The 18,618-nt window shown below is 37.0% G+C and overlaps 1 protein-coding gene across 2 annotated transcripts in view; it reads right to left on the bottom strand.

Moving 5' to 3' along the window:
• Positions 1 to 7,409: 7,409 nt before the first annotated feature.
• Positions 7,410 to 18,618, bottom strand: part of strbp (spermatid perinuclear RNA binding protein) — an 85,428-nt gene continuing 74,219 nt past the window's right edge. The window contains exon 19 of one of the 2 annotated variants that reach the window (XM_023401493.2): positions 7,410 to 13,906. In XM_023401493.2, the coding sequence (XP_023257261.1) occupies positions 13,812 to 13,906 (95 nt within the window). In that variant the 3' untranslated portion in view covers positions 7,410 to 13,811. Of the gene's footprint in view, positions 13,907 to 15,845; positions 16,392 to 18,618 lie in introns of those variants that run through there. The other variant, XM_023401495.2, reaches the window with a different exon arrangement.

Genomic DNA, 18,618 nt, shown 5'->3' with positions numbered 1-18,618 from the left:
GGTATAACTATGTCATAGTATAGTAAGGCCTAAAAAGTGAACAAAAATGACATAGTATAGTAAGGCTAAAAAGTGAGAAAAAACTACATAGTATGGTAAGGCCTTAAAAGTGAAAAAATAAAATGGTACAATAAGGCATAAAGACATCAAAAACCATCACAATATAGTAAGGAATAAAGGTGTCATAGTATAATGATGCCTAAAAAGTGATAAAAAACGACATAGTACAGCAAGGTCTAAAAAGTGAAGAAAAACAACATAGTATAGTATGGCAAAAAAGTGAAAAAATAAAATGGTACAATAAGGCATTAAAGGGTCAAAAAACATCAAAATATAGTAAGGAATAAATATGTCATAGTATAGTAAGGCTAAAAAGTGAGAAAAAACTACATAGTACAGTAAGGCCTTAAAAGTGAAAAAATAAAATGGTACAATAAGGCATTAAAACGTCAAAAAACATCAAAGTATATTAAGGTATAAAGATGTCACAGTATAGTGAGGCTTAAAAAGTGAAAAAAAGACATAGTACTAATATGGCCTAAAAAGTGTAAAAAAACGACATAGTATAGCATGGCAAAAAAGTGAAAAAATAAAATGGTACAATAAGGCATTAAAGCATCAAAAAACATCAAAGTATAGTAAGGAATAAATATTTCATAGTATAGTAAGGCCTAAAAAGTGAAAAAAAAGACATAGTACAGTAAGGTCTAAAAAGTGAAAAAAAACGACATAGTATAGTATGGCAAAAAAGTGAAAAAATGAAATAGTATAATAAGGTATAAAAACATCAAAAAACATCAAAGTATATTAAGGAATAAATATTTCATAGCATAGTAAAGCCTAAAAAGTGAAAAAAACGACAAAGTATAGCATGGCAAAAAAGTGAAAAAACGACATATTATAGTATGGCAAAAAAGTGAAAAAATGAAATAGTATAATAAGGTATAAAAACATCAAAAAACATAAAATTATATTAAGGAATAAAGATGTCATAGTATAGTAAGGCCTAAAAATTGAAAAAAACAACATAGTATATAATGGCAAAAAAGTGAAAAAACGACATAGTATAGTATGGCAAAAAAGTGAAAAAATAAAATGGTACAATAAGGCATTAAAGCGTCAAAAAACATCAAAGTATAGTAAGGAATAAATATTTCATAGTATAGTAGACCTAAAAAGTGAAAAAAAAGACATAGTACAGTAAGGTCTAAAAAGTGAAAAAAAACGACATAGTATAGTATGGCAAAAAAGTGAAAAAATGAAATAGTATAATAAGATATAAAAACATCAAAAAACATCAAAGTATAGTAAGGAATAAATATATCTTAGTATAGTAAGGCCTAAAAAGTGAAAAAAAACGACATAGTACAGTAAGGCCTAAAAAGGGAAAGAAATGAAATAGTATAATAAGGTATAAAAACATCAAAAAATATAAAAGTATATTAAGGTATAAATATTTCATAGCATAGTAAACCCTAAAAAGTGAAAAAAAAGATATAGTACAGTAAGGTCTAAAAAGTGAAAAAAAACGACATAGTATACTAAGGCCTAAAAAGTGAAAGAAATGAAATAGTATAATAAGGTATAAAAACATCAAAAAATATAAAAGCATATTAAGGAATAAAAATGTCAAAGTATAGTAAGGCCTAGAAAGTGAAAAAAAACGACATAGTACAGTAAGGCCTAAAAAGTAAAAAAAAAAACGACATAGTATAGTATGGCAAAAAAGTGTAAAAACGACATAGTATAGTATGGCAAAAAAGTGAAAAAATGAAATAGTATAATAAGGTATAAAAACATCAAAAAACATCATAGTATAGTAGGGAATAAAGGTGTCATAGTATAGTGAGGCCTAAAAAGTGAAAGAAACAACAAAGTATAGTATAGCAAAAAAAGTGAAAAAAGTACATAGTATAGTATGGCTAAAAAGTGAAAAAACTAAATAGTATAATAAAGAATAAAAACATCAAAAAACATCAAAGTATAGTAAGGAATAAAGACTTCATAGTAAGGCCTAAAAAGTGGGAAAAAAAATACATAGTACAATTAAGACTAAAAAGGGAAAAACGACATAGTATAATAAGGTATAAAAACATCAAAAAAATTCATAAGATAGTAAGGAATAAAGTCATCATAGTATAGTGAGGCCTAAAAGGTGAAGAAAAGACATAGTACAGTAAGGCCTGAAAAGTAAAGAAACAACAAAGTATAGTATAGCAAAAAAAGTGAAAAAAGTACATAGTATAGTATGGCAAAAAGGGAAAAAACTAAATAGTATAGTATGGCAAATAAGTGAAAAAACGTCATAGTATAGTAAATCCTAAAAACATCAAAAACGACATAGTATAGTATGGCAAAAAGGGAAAAAACTAAATAGTATAGTATGGCAAATAAGTGAAAAAACGACATAGTACAATAAAGTATAAAAACATCAAAAACCATCAAAGTATAGTAAGGAATAAAGATGTTATAGAATAGTAAGGCCTAAAAAGTGAAAAAAAAGACATAGTACAATACGGCATTAAAACATAAAAAAATGCCATATTATAGTAAGGTATAATGACATCATAATAAACTGAGGCCTAAAAATTGAAAATGAGGACATTATATAGTTTGGCAAAAAAAGTGAAAAAACGACATAGTATAATAAGGTATAAAAACATCAAAAAACATCATAGTATAGTAAGTTACAAAGATCTCATATTATTGTAAGTTAAAAGTGAAAAAAACTATGTAGTATAGTATGGCAAAAAAAATAAAATCAGGCACGATAACCCACAAAAAACATCATCATATTGTAAGGTATAGAGACGTCATATAATAGTAAGGCCTAAAAAGTGAAAAAACGACATAGTACAGTAAGGTCTAAAAAGTGAAAAAAAACGACATAGTATAGTATGGCAAAAAAGTAAAAAAACGTCTCAGTATAGTATGGCAACAAAGTAAAAAAAACCTAACAGTATAATAAGACATAAAAACATCAAAAAACGTCATAGTATAGAAAGACATGAAGATGTCATATATCATATATCATATATCATTTCCTATCAACATAGTATAGTATGGCATATAATGCCAAAATATAGTATGGAATAAAACATAATAAAAAATGTCACGGTATAGTATGGCATAAAAAGTCATAAAATGTCATTGTATAGTAAGGCATAAAAAGTAATCAGGAATAAAAATTCATAATAATGTCAGACTATAGAAAGGCATTAAAAGTCATAGTATAGTAAGGCATAAAATGTCATATATACCTAATGTGCAGGCCCGGGGTTCAAAGCCAGAGCATTCTCTTTGTGAGGTGACAGTTTTAGCCACTGCTCCACCATGCCACCTCCCAAAAATGTCATAGTGTAGTAACGCATAAAAACATCATAGTATAGTTAGGCATAAAATGTCGTACAATCATGGTGACATTTCAATTGGAGCCTACAAGAAGACTAGGTTGAATTTGCTAGTTAATGCTAGCTAACATGGTTTAACAACATCAGTTGACATTTTTTTGGTGACGTTAGCTACCACTGTGATATTCTCACATGACGTGAGCCTTCAGATAGCCCCCGCCCCTTCAGTCAATCAAATGCTAGCGTGCCTAATGTCTTGGAGACGTAGCCTCTTGGAGGGCACATTGGAATGATCTGATATGACTTTACTCCAAACATACTGCAAATGACTTCACTTAAATATTGGTAGGGATAATTCTGTCCTCCCAAAATATTGGTAGGGTCATGTCCCTACTGTCCATATGCAAATTTACACCCTTGGTCGCATCCATTTAATAGAAGTCTTCGCATAAGTTTTTAATCATGGACTCAATATTTATTTTAGCACTGATAATAAACTTCACATTTTGATAAACACAACAGTTTATTCCTCTATTTATTCCACCTGCTGCCCCTGGTCTAATATTAGTTTACTTCCAATAAAAACAACATTTAAATCAGTGCTTTTGCTCTGCTACTAACAATGTTTAAAGGTGTGATGTCACAAACATGTCAGAAAGCAGGGTGGAGTAAGCAATAATGTGATCCAGATGGAAGTAGGTTCATAACTAATCTCGGTCTACAGTAGTCAGAGATGCTGCACTTTAAACTCAATTATCCAGACTTCAAACACTCTGACTCGCCAGGGGGGAAAAAAATAATTACTGTGGCTTTAAATTTTAGCGGTAAAAAGAAAGTTGGACAACTATGTCAAAATGAGTGTGGAGGAGACAAGGTCAGCACTGACTTCAGCATGTGATCTGCCCCAAGCTGAATTTGATAATTTAATACAACAAGATTGGTTCTAATATTCATTACAGCTCTTCAAAGCGCCCTGTGGAGCTTTCTAGTACACAAACAAAAGTTTTTACATTCAATGATTCTTACAGATGATTCACTCATAAGACATTATTCCATTACGCCATTAGTGGTCAAAAGTTGCTGTATTTTCCAACTCGAATGCCTCAGATCAAGCAGGTCCCTGTGTGAAATGGCTTGTGGGTGAAGCTTAATGAAAAGGGTCAACTCCTTTCTTACTCCCTCTGGGGTCCCTCAGGGATCCATTTAAGGCCCTCTCTTGTTTAGTGTCTGTATAAACCACACACCTTTATCCTGCCCCCATGTTAACACATAAATGTCTGCAGAAGATACAGTCTGATGTAGATTATGATATGATATAGAAAACTAGAATGGAAATTAACAAATGCTAAATTGAAAATGAAAAGGTTGGCAGCTTTCTCATTGGACTTCAACATGAAACTTCTGCAGAATTTCTATGAAGATGATTTAGTATATGGAGAAAGCCTACACTTGGTTGATAAATGTTATGGTAAATAAAATTGGACAAACATTTGTAATAACCTACTGATGAAAAAGAAAAGAACAATGTTGTGCTATAGAATTTGTATTTTTGTGAAATGTGGGGTAATTTAACTCCTCAGATTTCAATAACTCAAATGAAACAATCTAAGAAGTTTAGAAGGGAAATCGCCCCTTGATGGACATTTACAATCTTTGACAGTTTTCATTCATTTTCATTTTATAGAGCTCACCAGTCAAAACAGATTGGGAACCACTGGTTTTATGGGACTTGTTAAATCTTCACCAGACATGTTGATCTATAAAAAGGCTCTGACGTCCTGTGTCAGGAGGGAATGGAATGAGTCCTGTCAAATTAATCTTATTCGTGAACATATCATAGCTTTCTTTTACCAGCTGAAATATAATATGGGTCATCCAAGAAGTTGTCAGCAGTCCAAGGTCATTTATTTCCCTTACAGTGTCTGAATCTGGAACATGCACAAATGCCTCTGGTATACTGTGTCTCATTGGTTTTCCAGATTAGTGTGTACATAACTCCTAGATCAGGGAATGTTATGTGACTGCAAGAAGAGGCATGCAGCCAAGTTTTATCATCAACCTGGGATCTGATAGCGCTGCGTCTGTTAAACAACCCCTGTTAATTTCAAATCACATGTAAGTTCCTATGGTTTCTACAGACAGAATGAACAATTATCCTCCTTGACTTCAGAGAACTGCATGCACTTTGTTGCTATAGATATAGTTTTTAATGGAGATGGTTGTTTTGTTGTATTTTAGCTCTATCATGTCATCACAGCAATACATTCAGATTTCTAACACTTGTGTCTACAATAGCCTAATTTTTTGTCACTTTCTAGGAAAATGTTAACATGAACAATATGCTTTAAGCACACATAATGCCATAAAAATGGGAACACTTCCATAAGTGAACTGTCACATCTGACTGTGGCCACTGATATCTGCTGAGTAGGGTTTAATTTGTTAGGATAACTGTCATTGACTGGAGAGTTTAATCCTCATCCTGTGTCTTGTTTGATTTCTTCTTTTTTTCCCCCTCAGTTGTTCTTTATCTGAAAACACACACATTTGCACAAACACACTCCCATTGCTTTCCAGGATGATTGGCAGCCGTGGCTGTGAGCTGGTGGTGTTGACTGCTGGAGATGTCACCGGATACTCAGACTCAACCGTCAGCAGTGCTCCACTAAAGATGATTGACAGCTTGTATTGCTGAACTGCCATGTAGTGAAATTCTTCTTAGACAAACTTGCCAATTATCACCCATAACCTTGACACTGTAATCATAGTATGACATAATGACAAAAGTATTATCACTACTGAGTGTCAGAATGTAGCCTTAACAATGTGGCACAATATGGTAGACCTATAATAAAAATTTTTCCATGTGTCATACAAATACCAAATATTTTGCTCAGAATGACATTTGGGAATGGTGTACCCCAAATTAAATAACTCACTAATTCATGGCCTCAGTGGTGACTTTATGTGTTATACAAAATCAGGTGAATAATAACTTGCTGGAAACCCACTAGTGTTATAGAGGGTAGGATTTCTAATGATTTTGATAAAAATTAATTTGTCAATTCTTCCTGAAATTCCACATTTGTATTTGAGTATTTAAAGTCATGTCAATTAAATTTCTATTTATATAGCACCAAATTGCAACAGAAATAATCTCAGGGCAATTTTCATCTAGACTATACTCTTTCTCAATCTGCCATACAATTCTTTTTTTTTAAATGGTAGCATTGGGGCTCTAAGTGTGATTTTGTACAAACATTCATGGTCCTCAGATGATGTGTCCTACTAACCTTATTGATCCCCTGACTTTCTCTTTAGCACTAAAATTAAGCTTACATGGTTGATTTTTGGTGAGACATCTCAACAACTATTAAATACATTGCAATGAAATGTTGTACATTCATTTCCCCCCTAGGAGGAACTGTGATAGCTTTTCTGAACTGTGACTTTTTCAAACTTGCAGCATCATCAAGTCAAAATTTATATTGACCAAATACTTGCAAAACTAATGACATTCCCATCAGCCTCAGTATGTGTTTGGAGCTAATTAGCAAATATTAGCATACTAATACACCAAACTAAGATGGTGACAATGGTAAACAATGTACTTGCTACACATCAGCATGTTAGCATTTAGCTCCAAGCATGGCTAATTTCTTCTGTTTTTGCTATGTTCTCTCTGTGTGTGCTCTAAAAACATGTACTGTATCATATTTTTTAATTTCTTAACTTTCTTGACTTTTTACTAAATTTAAATAAAAAAATTTAAAAGGAAAAAAGGGTGTCTATTCTTAAATCTTATATGCTGTGATTTCCTCCATTTCGAACTCATGTACATTATGCTGGTAGGACACTAGTTTGTATCATGTCCTCAGTGTTGAAATACAGTGAGCACCAGGTCATTATTTTGTTCACATATTCTACGTAGTCTGTTTTTTCGCAATTTACCAAAAGCTCAAGTCTTCACTCATCAAAAGTTCAGTTACTCACCAGTCACCTCACCAGCTCCATCAGTTTCATTTTTCAGAGATCATTAAAATCACACAAGTAGTCACATTCAGAGATTCAGCACTTTTTCAGTTTTATTTTCAGTTCATTAAGCATAGATTATGTCAAGAACAGTGACAACCACAGATCATCACTTCTGTGAATGTTGCTACCAATTAAAAACTATCAATAAAGTGAGTTTCAAATGATTCCCCTCTTTCACTGTCACTGGCCTCTGTTCAGCATGGCCTGCGAGATTGTTACATTCCACAAAATTTACTCAGATAATTTAATGGATCAAATAGCTTCTGTGGAGAGATATCACTTCATAATTTCATAGGCAGCATCATAAAACAGCTTCTTTTAATCCCCTTGTTGTCAAAAATAAAATTAAAAAATAATATTTACAGGAAAAATGAAACACTCATCACTCATAAATTCGCTACTTCTGTCAAAACATCATAAATAAAAATTGAAAAAGGGGGAAAAAAAATTATGAATCCTAACAGGATGGATGCACCCAAAACAACTCTCACCAACAAGTGGTTCAAAAGATATATAGATGTATATATATATGTATGTATCCATATATATTCTGTATATATGCTTCTCTACAAAAAGCAAGTTTACTCTTTCTATGAGTAAATACATTCTACTCTACAATCACTATAACAACAGCATACATTCCCAACCAAAATGCTTTGATCGTTTATCAGGAGGATATTGGACTTAAACAATCAGTTGACCATGACCAGGAAGTATGCAACATGCTCAATGTGACTATATGTGTGTGTGTGTGTGTGTGTGTGCGCGTGTGTGTGCACATATGGGTGTAAAATAGCTTCCCATCCCCTCCGGTTCATGTGCTTGTCAGACATACACACAAACAGACACACGTCCCCCTCGACACACATGCACACACACCCAGAGAAAATGATCTGTTCAGCAGTTAGTCTGGTTAACTTTGCCTCAGCAGCTGAAACGTGATCCCGGATCTATTTCTGCTGCTCTGCTGAGTTCTGCTGAGTGACTTGCGGATGGACTTTCCGGCTCTTTGTGCAGCTCTTCTCCCTCTTGCTTCCAGACAAATTTAGCCAGATGTAAACCCCAACTTTCTGTGCTAATGCAAGAATGAGCAAGACACAGTTTTCCTTCAGAGACTGGATTTACACACAGGAGAGCTGGTTTGTTTTTTTTAACCTGGCATTTCATAACTGTCTAGACAGAGAATATCAGATCACATACTTCTCACTTCTGAGACTGCCGGGATGATCAGATTTATGCAACAAAGGCTTCAGAGCCTTTGGTGTCTGGATAAATCCCATCCTGCGGAACAAACCAAAAACCCGTTTCCCAAAAGCAACCTTTGCTTTCCTTTTTGACCTTTGACCTGGCAGGAAGCTAAAGCGTTGCCTTTTGGGAAAGCAAACTTGCATGGTTTCCAAAATAGAAAGTCCAAAAACCTGATGTTACCTGGCAACCAAAGGACTCGGAGCTCTTTAAACTACTGAACATTACTGCAGCATCTCGACGTGCAAAGCCCCTGTATTTGGTGCTAAAAAAAATTTTTGATGACGGCACTCCTCCCTCTTTTCTCCTGACAGCAAAGCTCGAGTTGTCCACATATAACTGCTGTTTCTCCAGAAAAGCAAAGTTCAAAGTAAAACCCATTATGTACAGTGCTACAGACAGCCCGTTATTAAGCACCAAGATAATAAATGGGGTAGATGGGGGTGTGTTTTTCTTACATGGCTCAATTCCTAAAATACAAACAAGGCCTAACCACTTGTGTGACTCTCACTACATACAGTACAATCATATGTGTGATATACAAACCACGGAGCAAAGAATGTCATGCGGTCTCAATGTGCTCAGCTGTTATTGACTGTGAATGCTGAAATATATATTTACATATATGATTACATGTGTGCTTGAAAGTGTATATTTGTCCATTTGCATATACATGTGTGTGTCAGGTAGCCCTGAGAAGGATGTGTGGGTGTATTGCTTGTGTGTGTGTTTTGTGCTTCTTAGATTACAGGTGTAGTTGTTGTTGAAAGCCCACCAAGAGGCAGTGTTTGTAGGGTGCAGGGATGGATGTGTGTGTGTGTGTGTGTGTGTGTGTGTGTGTGTGTGTGTGTGTGTGTGTGGACAATGGCTGCCATGGTCTCCCCTGGCATAGAGACATTTTCTGGCAAACACTGGAGCAGGAACAACATCCATCAGAAAACTCTGTGGGACTCAAGTCCAGCACAAACAACCATTACTCTCTAGAAAAGTCATCCACATGGACGTTACTGTCCAAGCCTGTAAACACAGCTACTGTGAGTGTGTTTCTTCAGGAAAAACCTGTCACAGGAATGTTTTCTATTCTGAGACATTTCATTTCAGACATAGTGGGCTATGACTGGTCCTGTCTTCTTCATGGTGGTGCTACAGTATGGGAAACACAGCCAGAGAAGATATGGGTGATATTTTCTTTCTTTTCCCTGCAATAATCTCTTTTAGACCAAGAACTGCTTGGATACTTGGAGAATATCTTTTAAATTAAACATCAGACTGAAAACACAGGGCTTTCAGGTTGTGGTAATCTTTTTCTCCCTTTCACTGCAAATTCCAACAAGAAACACACATCTGGGACCTCTGTCTAACCAAACAATAACTCCCCAGTAAATTAACACCATCTATGACTGCGGACCAGCCTGTACAGTCCCACCAGACCGCTTGTGCCAGTTTTAGACCAACTGCGTTTCCCTGAGCTCTCACTCTGCCACCTCTCCTCTGAACGCGGCCGTCCAGCCAACAGACCAAGAGGACAGGGTCAGTAGTCAGGGTGACTCCTTGTGTGTCTCTGCTCAGTCTGAGGGGAAATGAAAAGGTTGCTCACTGAAGTATGACTGTCTGCCTTATTAATGTGGGCCATCTGGAGAGAGAGGACAGGGGCACAGAGAGAGCACGAGAGAGAGCGAGAGAGAGACGGAGAAAGGGCAGAGGGGAAATTAGGAGAAATTCTTAGCTGATAGACAAGGCCTGTTTCCACACAGTGAAGCTTGGAGCTTATTTCACCTGCATGTGAATTCCACACGAGGATGAAAAGTCTGAGCAAAGCAGTGATCGCTCAGGTCCCTGTTCGAGACTTTTAGAGGGGAGACGACTATGCTTTCGCTGATGTGATGGAGAACCACAGTAAAAAATAAAAAAGCTTAGAGTCATTAAACATGGAGAGTATGTCAGAGTAGGTGATTCTTTTAAGAAGCAGGATCTAGTTTCTACAAGACAGCTTAGTATTTTAATGCTGCTGCATGTCAGAGAAGTAAGACGATCTTAGCACTAATTTATTCCTGTGAATTCCAGGCAGATCTAGTTCACATACTCTATGTAAACAGAGATTAGCAGATAAAATATCTATAAAGTTTTGATTTCCAGGACACTGAAGGGGCAGCTTGGGTGCCATTACAAGTATTGACCAGTGACATTTCTATGACTGTATAATCAAGACTTCATCCACCGATTCCTCCAGTGCAGGACGGTGGATACCCCATGAACACTGTGTGGATAAGTCCAGCTGCTGAGGTTGAGGAAACATCTGTTCAAACATTAGTGACCAAGAGCTGGTGAGCTTGACCTCACTGCCCCGAGACCAAAAAACAACAGTAAAGGAAGTACAGGACTTCCTCTAGTTTATCTCCAATCTCTCAATCACAGCTTAGTGTCACAATTTTATTGCGTCTTCACTAAAAGTGCCAAATTCTTTTCACTGTCGGCTCAGTAGTGTCATGAAATCTGATTCTAATTTAACTTGTCTTGAAAAATTGGCTTTATGAGCCTTAATGAATCTATTGTCTGTTTCTCACACGTAGTTTTTGTTGAATAAAGCTGGCACCCAGATCAAGGCGAGTGTGAGAATCACAGCCTTTTGATGCACATCCTGTTCGATTTTGTCTTTGCTGACTGACATATTGTCTCTATTAAAGGCTAAAAATAAAAAATAACCGACAAAAAGCTTTCAGAAACACGTAAGCGTCACAGAAGTTCACCGAAATCTCAGTAAGTACAGTGTGCACACTGAGACTGCCCTGGAAGTTCATGCAGTGTTGAGACACCTGTTCGGTTCCAACAATACCCCAGAATTTAGACCCAACATACTACATGAATAAAGCACTTTAGAGTTTAATGGAATATCTCATCCCAGTCTATTTACTACCTATGTAAACTCTGTTATGTGCGTTAGCATGGCTAAACTAACAACACTACCTCTATACACTCAAGTATTAATAAACAATATACAAGTATTTTGAGAGTAAAAATTACAATGAACAAAACTCTGCTTTCTCTTCTCAAAATCTCTTTGCAGTAACCTTTGCACCAGCACTGTGTGTGAGAGCTGAGGCCAGGGCAGAAATACCTCAACATGCATCCACAAATCGTAAGAAGAGGCTTGAAATCTTCTGTCTCAAAATACAAAGTCAGTGTATGTGTATGTGTATTTCTTTTTTTTTTTTTTACAAGCTGTTTCAATATCAGAAGTTAATTTCAGTTTTTCAAATGTGGGCCTTAATGAAAATGTTAATGAGAATCACTGTTCCATGAAGAGCATATTAAAGACCCTGAAAAACAAATTCCCTCAATCAGCTTCCTGCTATAACTGATTCTATCTTCTCCCAAAGCTGGAAGACCTTTTCTCACTAGTGTCAGGTGAACAAGGTTCAGTTAGAAAGAGGTGATGTCACAACAAGTGCACCAATCAGGATTTAGCAACAATGATCAACCCGTTCAACCCCTCAGATTAGCTGAGTGTTAGTGGAAGTTTTCAGGGTCTTTAATGCTTAGAAAGAAGTTTTGTGTGCTTCTTAATTGACAGATATCATTGCCATCCATCACAGGCAGCCATGGTCACTGAAACCTTCTATGTCTTGCTTACTTCTACCCTGGCTTCCTTTCCTTTGCTCTAATGCAACACAAGCTGCAAAACATCCATTCAGCTGACATCAACAACAACTGAAATGTCCCTACATCCATGAATGAACCCTAAAATCCCACTATATAAACACAGGAGCGATCAGTCTGCGGAAATGATAAAGGTGATGTACAGGCAGGAGCATATAAATCCAATCCAGTCGTTTAATTAGTACGCCACTAGTTTGTGCTGTGTCTTTCCCATCATGTAACAAGGCCCCTTGTCAAAGACGTTTCTGCCACAAGCAGCATCACTTCCATACAGCATAGAGTGACAACAGGAGGGTGGAAGGAAGGGTGTGTGTGAATGTGTGTGTTTGCAGAAAGAAGGAGAAGTAAGCGGTGCCAGTGAGCTGTGCTTTCGATCCCTAAGGCGAACGGGACAGAGCTGTGTGTTGATGGGTGAGTCCGTTACGGTGTGTTAATGGTTTGAGGGAGGAGCGCGTAATTCAGAGTATACACATATCATACATATAGAATATTTTTAACAATTGTATTCCCTGCCAGTAGTGAGACTATAGAAAATGTGCTTTCTGACAGGTAAAGTGTGTGTACATATGTGTGTTTGTGTGTGTGTGTGTGTGCACAGGTGTGATTAGGTGATGAGTGTGTTCAGTAGTGAGCACCTCTTTGTCCAGGCCACGTAAACAAACCTCGGGCAGCAGAGAGCGTGCTCAGAAAGGCTCAGAAAGACATCAAAGATAGAGGAAGGAAAGGAGAGGAAGGAAGGAAAGGAAAGAAGGAAGCATTATTCTAACAGCACAGGTTAATAGGAATACCAAAGATAATATTGCATCTCCTAGAACTAGCTTCAATTGCTCAGTGTATATAAAATTGGAAGAAAGCTATACTGTGATATTAGTTACATTTCACTTTATAATTCTAAAATAATTTATACCAACAATAGTTATATTTTATAGAGTATTTACATAAATACATCATCATATAGTAATATTATTGTCAACACATCATTATAGAAACATACACCGTACATATGTGTATATAGTCACGTTATAGCCACACGTACACACACATACAATGAATATACAATCAAAATGAACTATTGCAATGCTGTGTTGGGTAAAACTCCATCGAACATTCACATCTTCTCAAGTAAGTATAAGCTCGAACAGAGGAGTTCAGATGTATTGCTATATGAAAGACCAAAGTTCAGCCCAGCCTCACACAGTCGCAGCTGAACGTTTCTCGTAAAATCCGAGTATTGCTTATTGTAGAGTTGCTCTCCTCTGATGTGATAATCTGGATGCCGAGAACAGGAAACGGAGAGAGGAGCTTTGAGCCCCTCAGTCAGTAGGTCAGACAGTTCTGTCGCTGTTGTCAGGCAGAAAGTTTTTTTTCCCTCTCCAGCGGACTGATCAAAACTGAAGCAGTGTTGGATATGTGGGTCCGTCAGCTGGGATAGAAAGGCAGCCCACTCGGACGGGACAGAAAAAACAGGTGGGCATGTGAGCAGCCAGGTTAGGTGTGAAGAGACTATCCAGCAACCTGCTGCCTCTAGAAGTCAGAGAAGAGATCTTGGGGACCCAGGTGAATGATAAAAGGAGCGATGGTCCGCGGCTGGTAGAAGGGATTGTCAATGAAAAGTCCGCCTGCGGGGGGATGAAGAACAGAGAGAGAGAGAGAGCAGGAGTAATTACTATATGAAGATCTATAAATATATAAACAAAATATGAGGCTGATATACATAAAGTTTTCTTCATGTCTTTGACAATAATATGAGTTTGATAAAAAAATTGTATCATATTTTTTTTAGGACAAGGTTAAGCTCTTGAGTAAGACTTGGAAATGTTCTAGTTTAAAAAGGTTATTGTCTGGGTGGCATTAATAACACTAAAGTGCATTTAAGTGCCTCTGGGACAGACCGTTAGATCACATTAAAGGAATGGTTGGACATTTTGGGAAATGGACTTATTTACTTTCTTGCTGAGAGCTAGATGAGATTGATGCTGCCATTGTGGTAAATATGAGGCTACAGCCTTAGCTTAGGTTAACATAAAGACTGAAGGCAGGGGGAAACAGCCCCCTGCTTTCAGTCTTTATGCTATGCTAAGCTAAGCGAAATGGCAGCTGGCTGTAGCCAAAATATCAAACTATTCCTTTAATGAACATGAAGTAGGAGCTGTAAGAGAGAGCTAATGACAAATATTTATTCAACAAATATTTTTTCAAATATTAATGCAGTGGCGGTGGGATGCTAACCACAAATACGTAAAGACTCAAAATGAGATCAGACACAGGTAAAGCAGTTTTGGTAGTAAATACTCGCTGTGGGGCTTTTGGCTTTCTGTGCACTAAAAAATAATTCAACCTCAAACCAAAAGTGTGAAAGAAAAAATACACATAAAGCTGGAAATAATCTTCAATCATGTAAGATTGAAGTGAAGCTCTTGATGTGAATAAGACAAATATCAGTTCTAAGGTTTTATAAAAACTCAATGGAGCTCAACCAACCATTGGACAAGATACTGGATCCTCTCATCCAATGGCTGTGCCTCATAGCCGTAACCATGGAGACGTCGTCAGGGGTTATCTCTCGCTGGTTGGATGACCAGGACGTGGTGAAGGGCCAGCTTAACTCTGTCTTGACTGGCACTGACCATTGACCTTTGGTAAGTCGACAGAATAACCTGAAGTATCTCCTCTACTGTACTTCATTTAGCTGGGCTCCTCTCTTTATGTTTTAACCAATTAATCATTTCATTAATTAATTCAATTTAGCAATCATTTGTTTTTTTTACCTGCAACATTAGGTCATTCTTGTGACAAATTTTTAAACCTTTGTTTGAAAATTCGAGAGTCATAGAGTGACTGTTTTGAAGCCATGTTTCAGTGGCTCAGGTGATGCTGGTCCTGATGGGAAGGCTGAGCAAAAAGGTACAAAAAACAAATACAGCAATGATATGGAAATAATGAAAGAATAACATAAAACATATTGACAGTGACGTTTGAATTCACGTGGGTCCCTTATTGCTGCTTTTGACTGACTGTAAAGTGACAACTACATGCACAAGTCAAGTGGAAAAAAATGCGTGGATCTAGATGTAGTATGTGTAGGCGCAATATGGTTACAGTTGGCTGTGACAACATATAAAAGCTGTCCATATGTACTGTAGGTGATAGCTGTGGCAAATCTGCCAAATATTAATCCATATAAGGTAATGAGATCGTGCAGCTGAATGCAAGATGCGGGATCTAAGAAGCGTTTTCTAAATTCATCCTTTGTCTTCTAGCCTTTCTCTCTGAATATCTATAAGCCGAGGGTCAAAAGGATGTAACGAGAGGCGCTGAGGAACGTGGAAAGCTTGAAATTCAATCAGCGGGAATGTATGAAGGTGGAATATTAAAGCTTCATGTTCAAATGTTAGTTTAGGTCACAGGATTGTGCATCAGTTTAAAGAGTGGGTAAATCCTTTCACATGTTATAACTGCATGACAAAGGCCAAATCCACTACAAAACAAAGCCAGCCAAACAAAAAGGTGCTACTGCATCGGCTGAAAGCCTTTAAATCAGATATACACCAGGCAGTGTTCAGCTTTTATAGGAGATAAACTTTATTCATTTTTCAACATTATTTATTTAATCCTATACATCCTTCACACAGCTCACATTATTATTTTCACAAACAATGTGTGTGTTGTGTGTATTATATTGCAAAGGCTATCCTCCTCAAAGCAAAGCATAAGCACAATAATAAAAGGTTTATATATATAATTTAGACTCAAAGAATGAGGTAACAATTCACAGTACAAATCCTTCAAGTTTTTGTTTATCTCTTAAGAACTTAAACCTGCAATTATTTTTTTCATATTCATAAAAGTTTTTGGAAACAGTATGAAAATTAAACAAAAAAAAGGCAAAAAAGCGCTTTTACAAATCTTCAGCTCAAGTCCTTAATCCTCTCCCCATGATATTGTAGAAAAAAAAAACAACAGAAAAACAAAACAGACTGAGTTTCCCTTCTAGAAAAAGGTGTGTTTGGTATGTATGTCTCCTGTGCTAAAAGAAGTGGTAGTGGGGGACGGGGTAGGCGGGCACTTTCATGACAGGCAACAGAAGCATTCTCTTGGGCAAACCTAGAGGGGAGACATGAGAAGAGCACAGCTCTGCATGAGTCCAGGGCAACAAATAACCAAGCGTTTGTATGCTGACTACACTACACACTATGCTACAAGTACGTCCAACAAACAGCCCCTGTACAACAGGGGTCCCAAAGGAGGGGGTGTGAAAGTGTATCAGAACAGGCAGGAAGTGTTTGTAGTCATGGTCACAGCCTTCATCAGTGGTTAGAGGTGAGAAGGAGAAAGAGTCAGATTTAAAGTGAAAAAAACAGATTCATTTCAGTTTGTTACAACTTGGGTCTTGTTTTAGTCATTTTAGTTTCTTTGGTTATGGCAACATTGGGGTCAGGTGCTGAGATCTGATAACACCGTGACAGTCTGAAGGGCAGGAATCACAAGCAGACTGACGATCATACAAGTTGTAAAGAAGCCAACTTTATGTACCACTTCTGTGGAGGTGAAAGTGAAAACTAAATTAAAACTAACACTCATATAAACTAGTAAATATCCTATATTCCACAGAAGAACAGTAGGTCAAAAGTTTAACATTTGACTTTTCAAACCAGTTTGAGGTTTGAGGAAAATCTGAGGTTTTGTTCTTACAAGCGATGTTGCCACATCCCCAGATCTCTGCACTTCACCAGATGCTCTTATTTCTACTGAGAAGGACGGACACACTGCAAATTACTGCCCAAGTTGTAATAAAGTGGAATAATCCTTTCAGAGAGAAGATTGAGCAAGAGAAATTGCTTGTCTGTATAGGCATTTTGGAAGAGCTTTTGGAATAAAGTTCTATGATAAAAAGTTTTATGTTCTGTGATTTTAACGTTCTGTGTTTTATGATTGAATATTCTGTGTTTCACAGTGTTCCAGCAAGCACAGCAGCTTTCTCGAATGCGTTCTTAGTGTTTGCCAAAAAAAAAAAAAATTCCAAAGCAGCAATGTGTGCCAGAGCAAGACACAGGAAACAAGATGGAAGTGTTGCATTCAAAAGATAAAGGAGTAGTTTTCATGTGCATTGTTTTCCTGAGTTAAATTAAGCCCCAACATGGCTGACTTAAGATCTTTATTTATACATATTTGGATTATTCTGGCCAGTAAAAGTCAATTAAAGTAGATTTGATATTTACAATATTCTTCCTGAATTGCACCTGACAATCCAAGACTCATATTTATCCTCCTCCACATCTGCAGCTCTACATTAAAAGTCAACAGCATGCAAAATGAAAAAAATACATTTCCACTTAAACAGTAGGTATAAATTATATAATTTTGTTATTTTGGTATTTTGCGCCTCATTTCATTCCAGAACCCAATACTGAGTATAAATATCCGAGTATAATCCTAGCCTTTGTCTCTATCTTTTCTCATGGTCAGCTTAAATCAAAAAGATCACCCACCAGGATATGTGTCGTGTTGATGAGTAATGGGGCAGACATGCACAGTGTACAATGATTTATGCTTCATCCACCACCAGATACAGGAAATTCTATCACCTATTTATTAAAGTCTTTTTATTGGCCAGTCATGAAGCAAACTATTAAATGGCTTTTCAAATTTTTTGAATGTCAAGGCCATTGACAAAATTTACAAAAAAATCTGAATTAGAAGAATGACACTGAAATGTGCTAGTCAGATGTAAGCAGCACCTACTTATTGAATTGTGAGTGTTGCAGTGAGTGTGGCAGTCACAATAACACAGGAACAGTGTGTGGATGCCAGGGACTGAAATGAAACACCCCGAACGAACGCAGAGCTACAGCTCTCATAAACACAGTAACTGAGGTGCGCTTCATATACAGAGCTGCTGGGTTCTCCGGGGGGCACTAAACGTCAGCCTGGAGCCTCAGACCAGTTTCTCCCAGCACATAAGACCCATTCAAACTCCAAGCTGTAGGATGGAACAGAGGGGCCTCCCAGTGCTACATGTGTACACACACTACACAAGGCTGAGTCTGTTGAGGTCAATATAACTGTGTTTGACAGAGGGATGTATGCAGTGAATTCTGCACCAATACCTGTGCTTGTTAAAGGTCAAGCACTAGTATAGATTTTAGCCTACAAGTGTCTTTAATTCCTGTGTGTGTATGTGGTGACAGAGAGAGAGAGAGTGATCCCAGTGACCACTTTCAGCAGTGAGGACATAGAAACCCCTAAGCAGCAGTAACATGACAGGAGCAGTGCTGCAGTGCTAAAGCTACCCTGCTGCTCTGTCTTAAATAACAGTTTGGGGTGGGGGGGT

Source organism: Seriola lalandi, unplaced genomic scaffold, assembly GCF_002814215.2.
Source record: "Seriola lalandi dorsalis isolate HSWRI2012SDOR001 ecotype SW California unplaced genomic scaffold, Sedor1 jcf7180002053686, whole genome shotgun sequence".
Lineage (NCBI taxonomy): Eukaryota > Metazoa > Chordata > Actinopteri > Carangiformes > Carangidae > Seriola > Seriola lalandi.
Note: the sequence above shows the minus strand (reverse complement) of the source record. Positions and strands in the feature narration are given on the sequence as shown.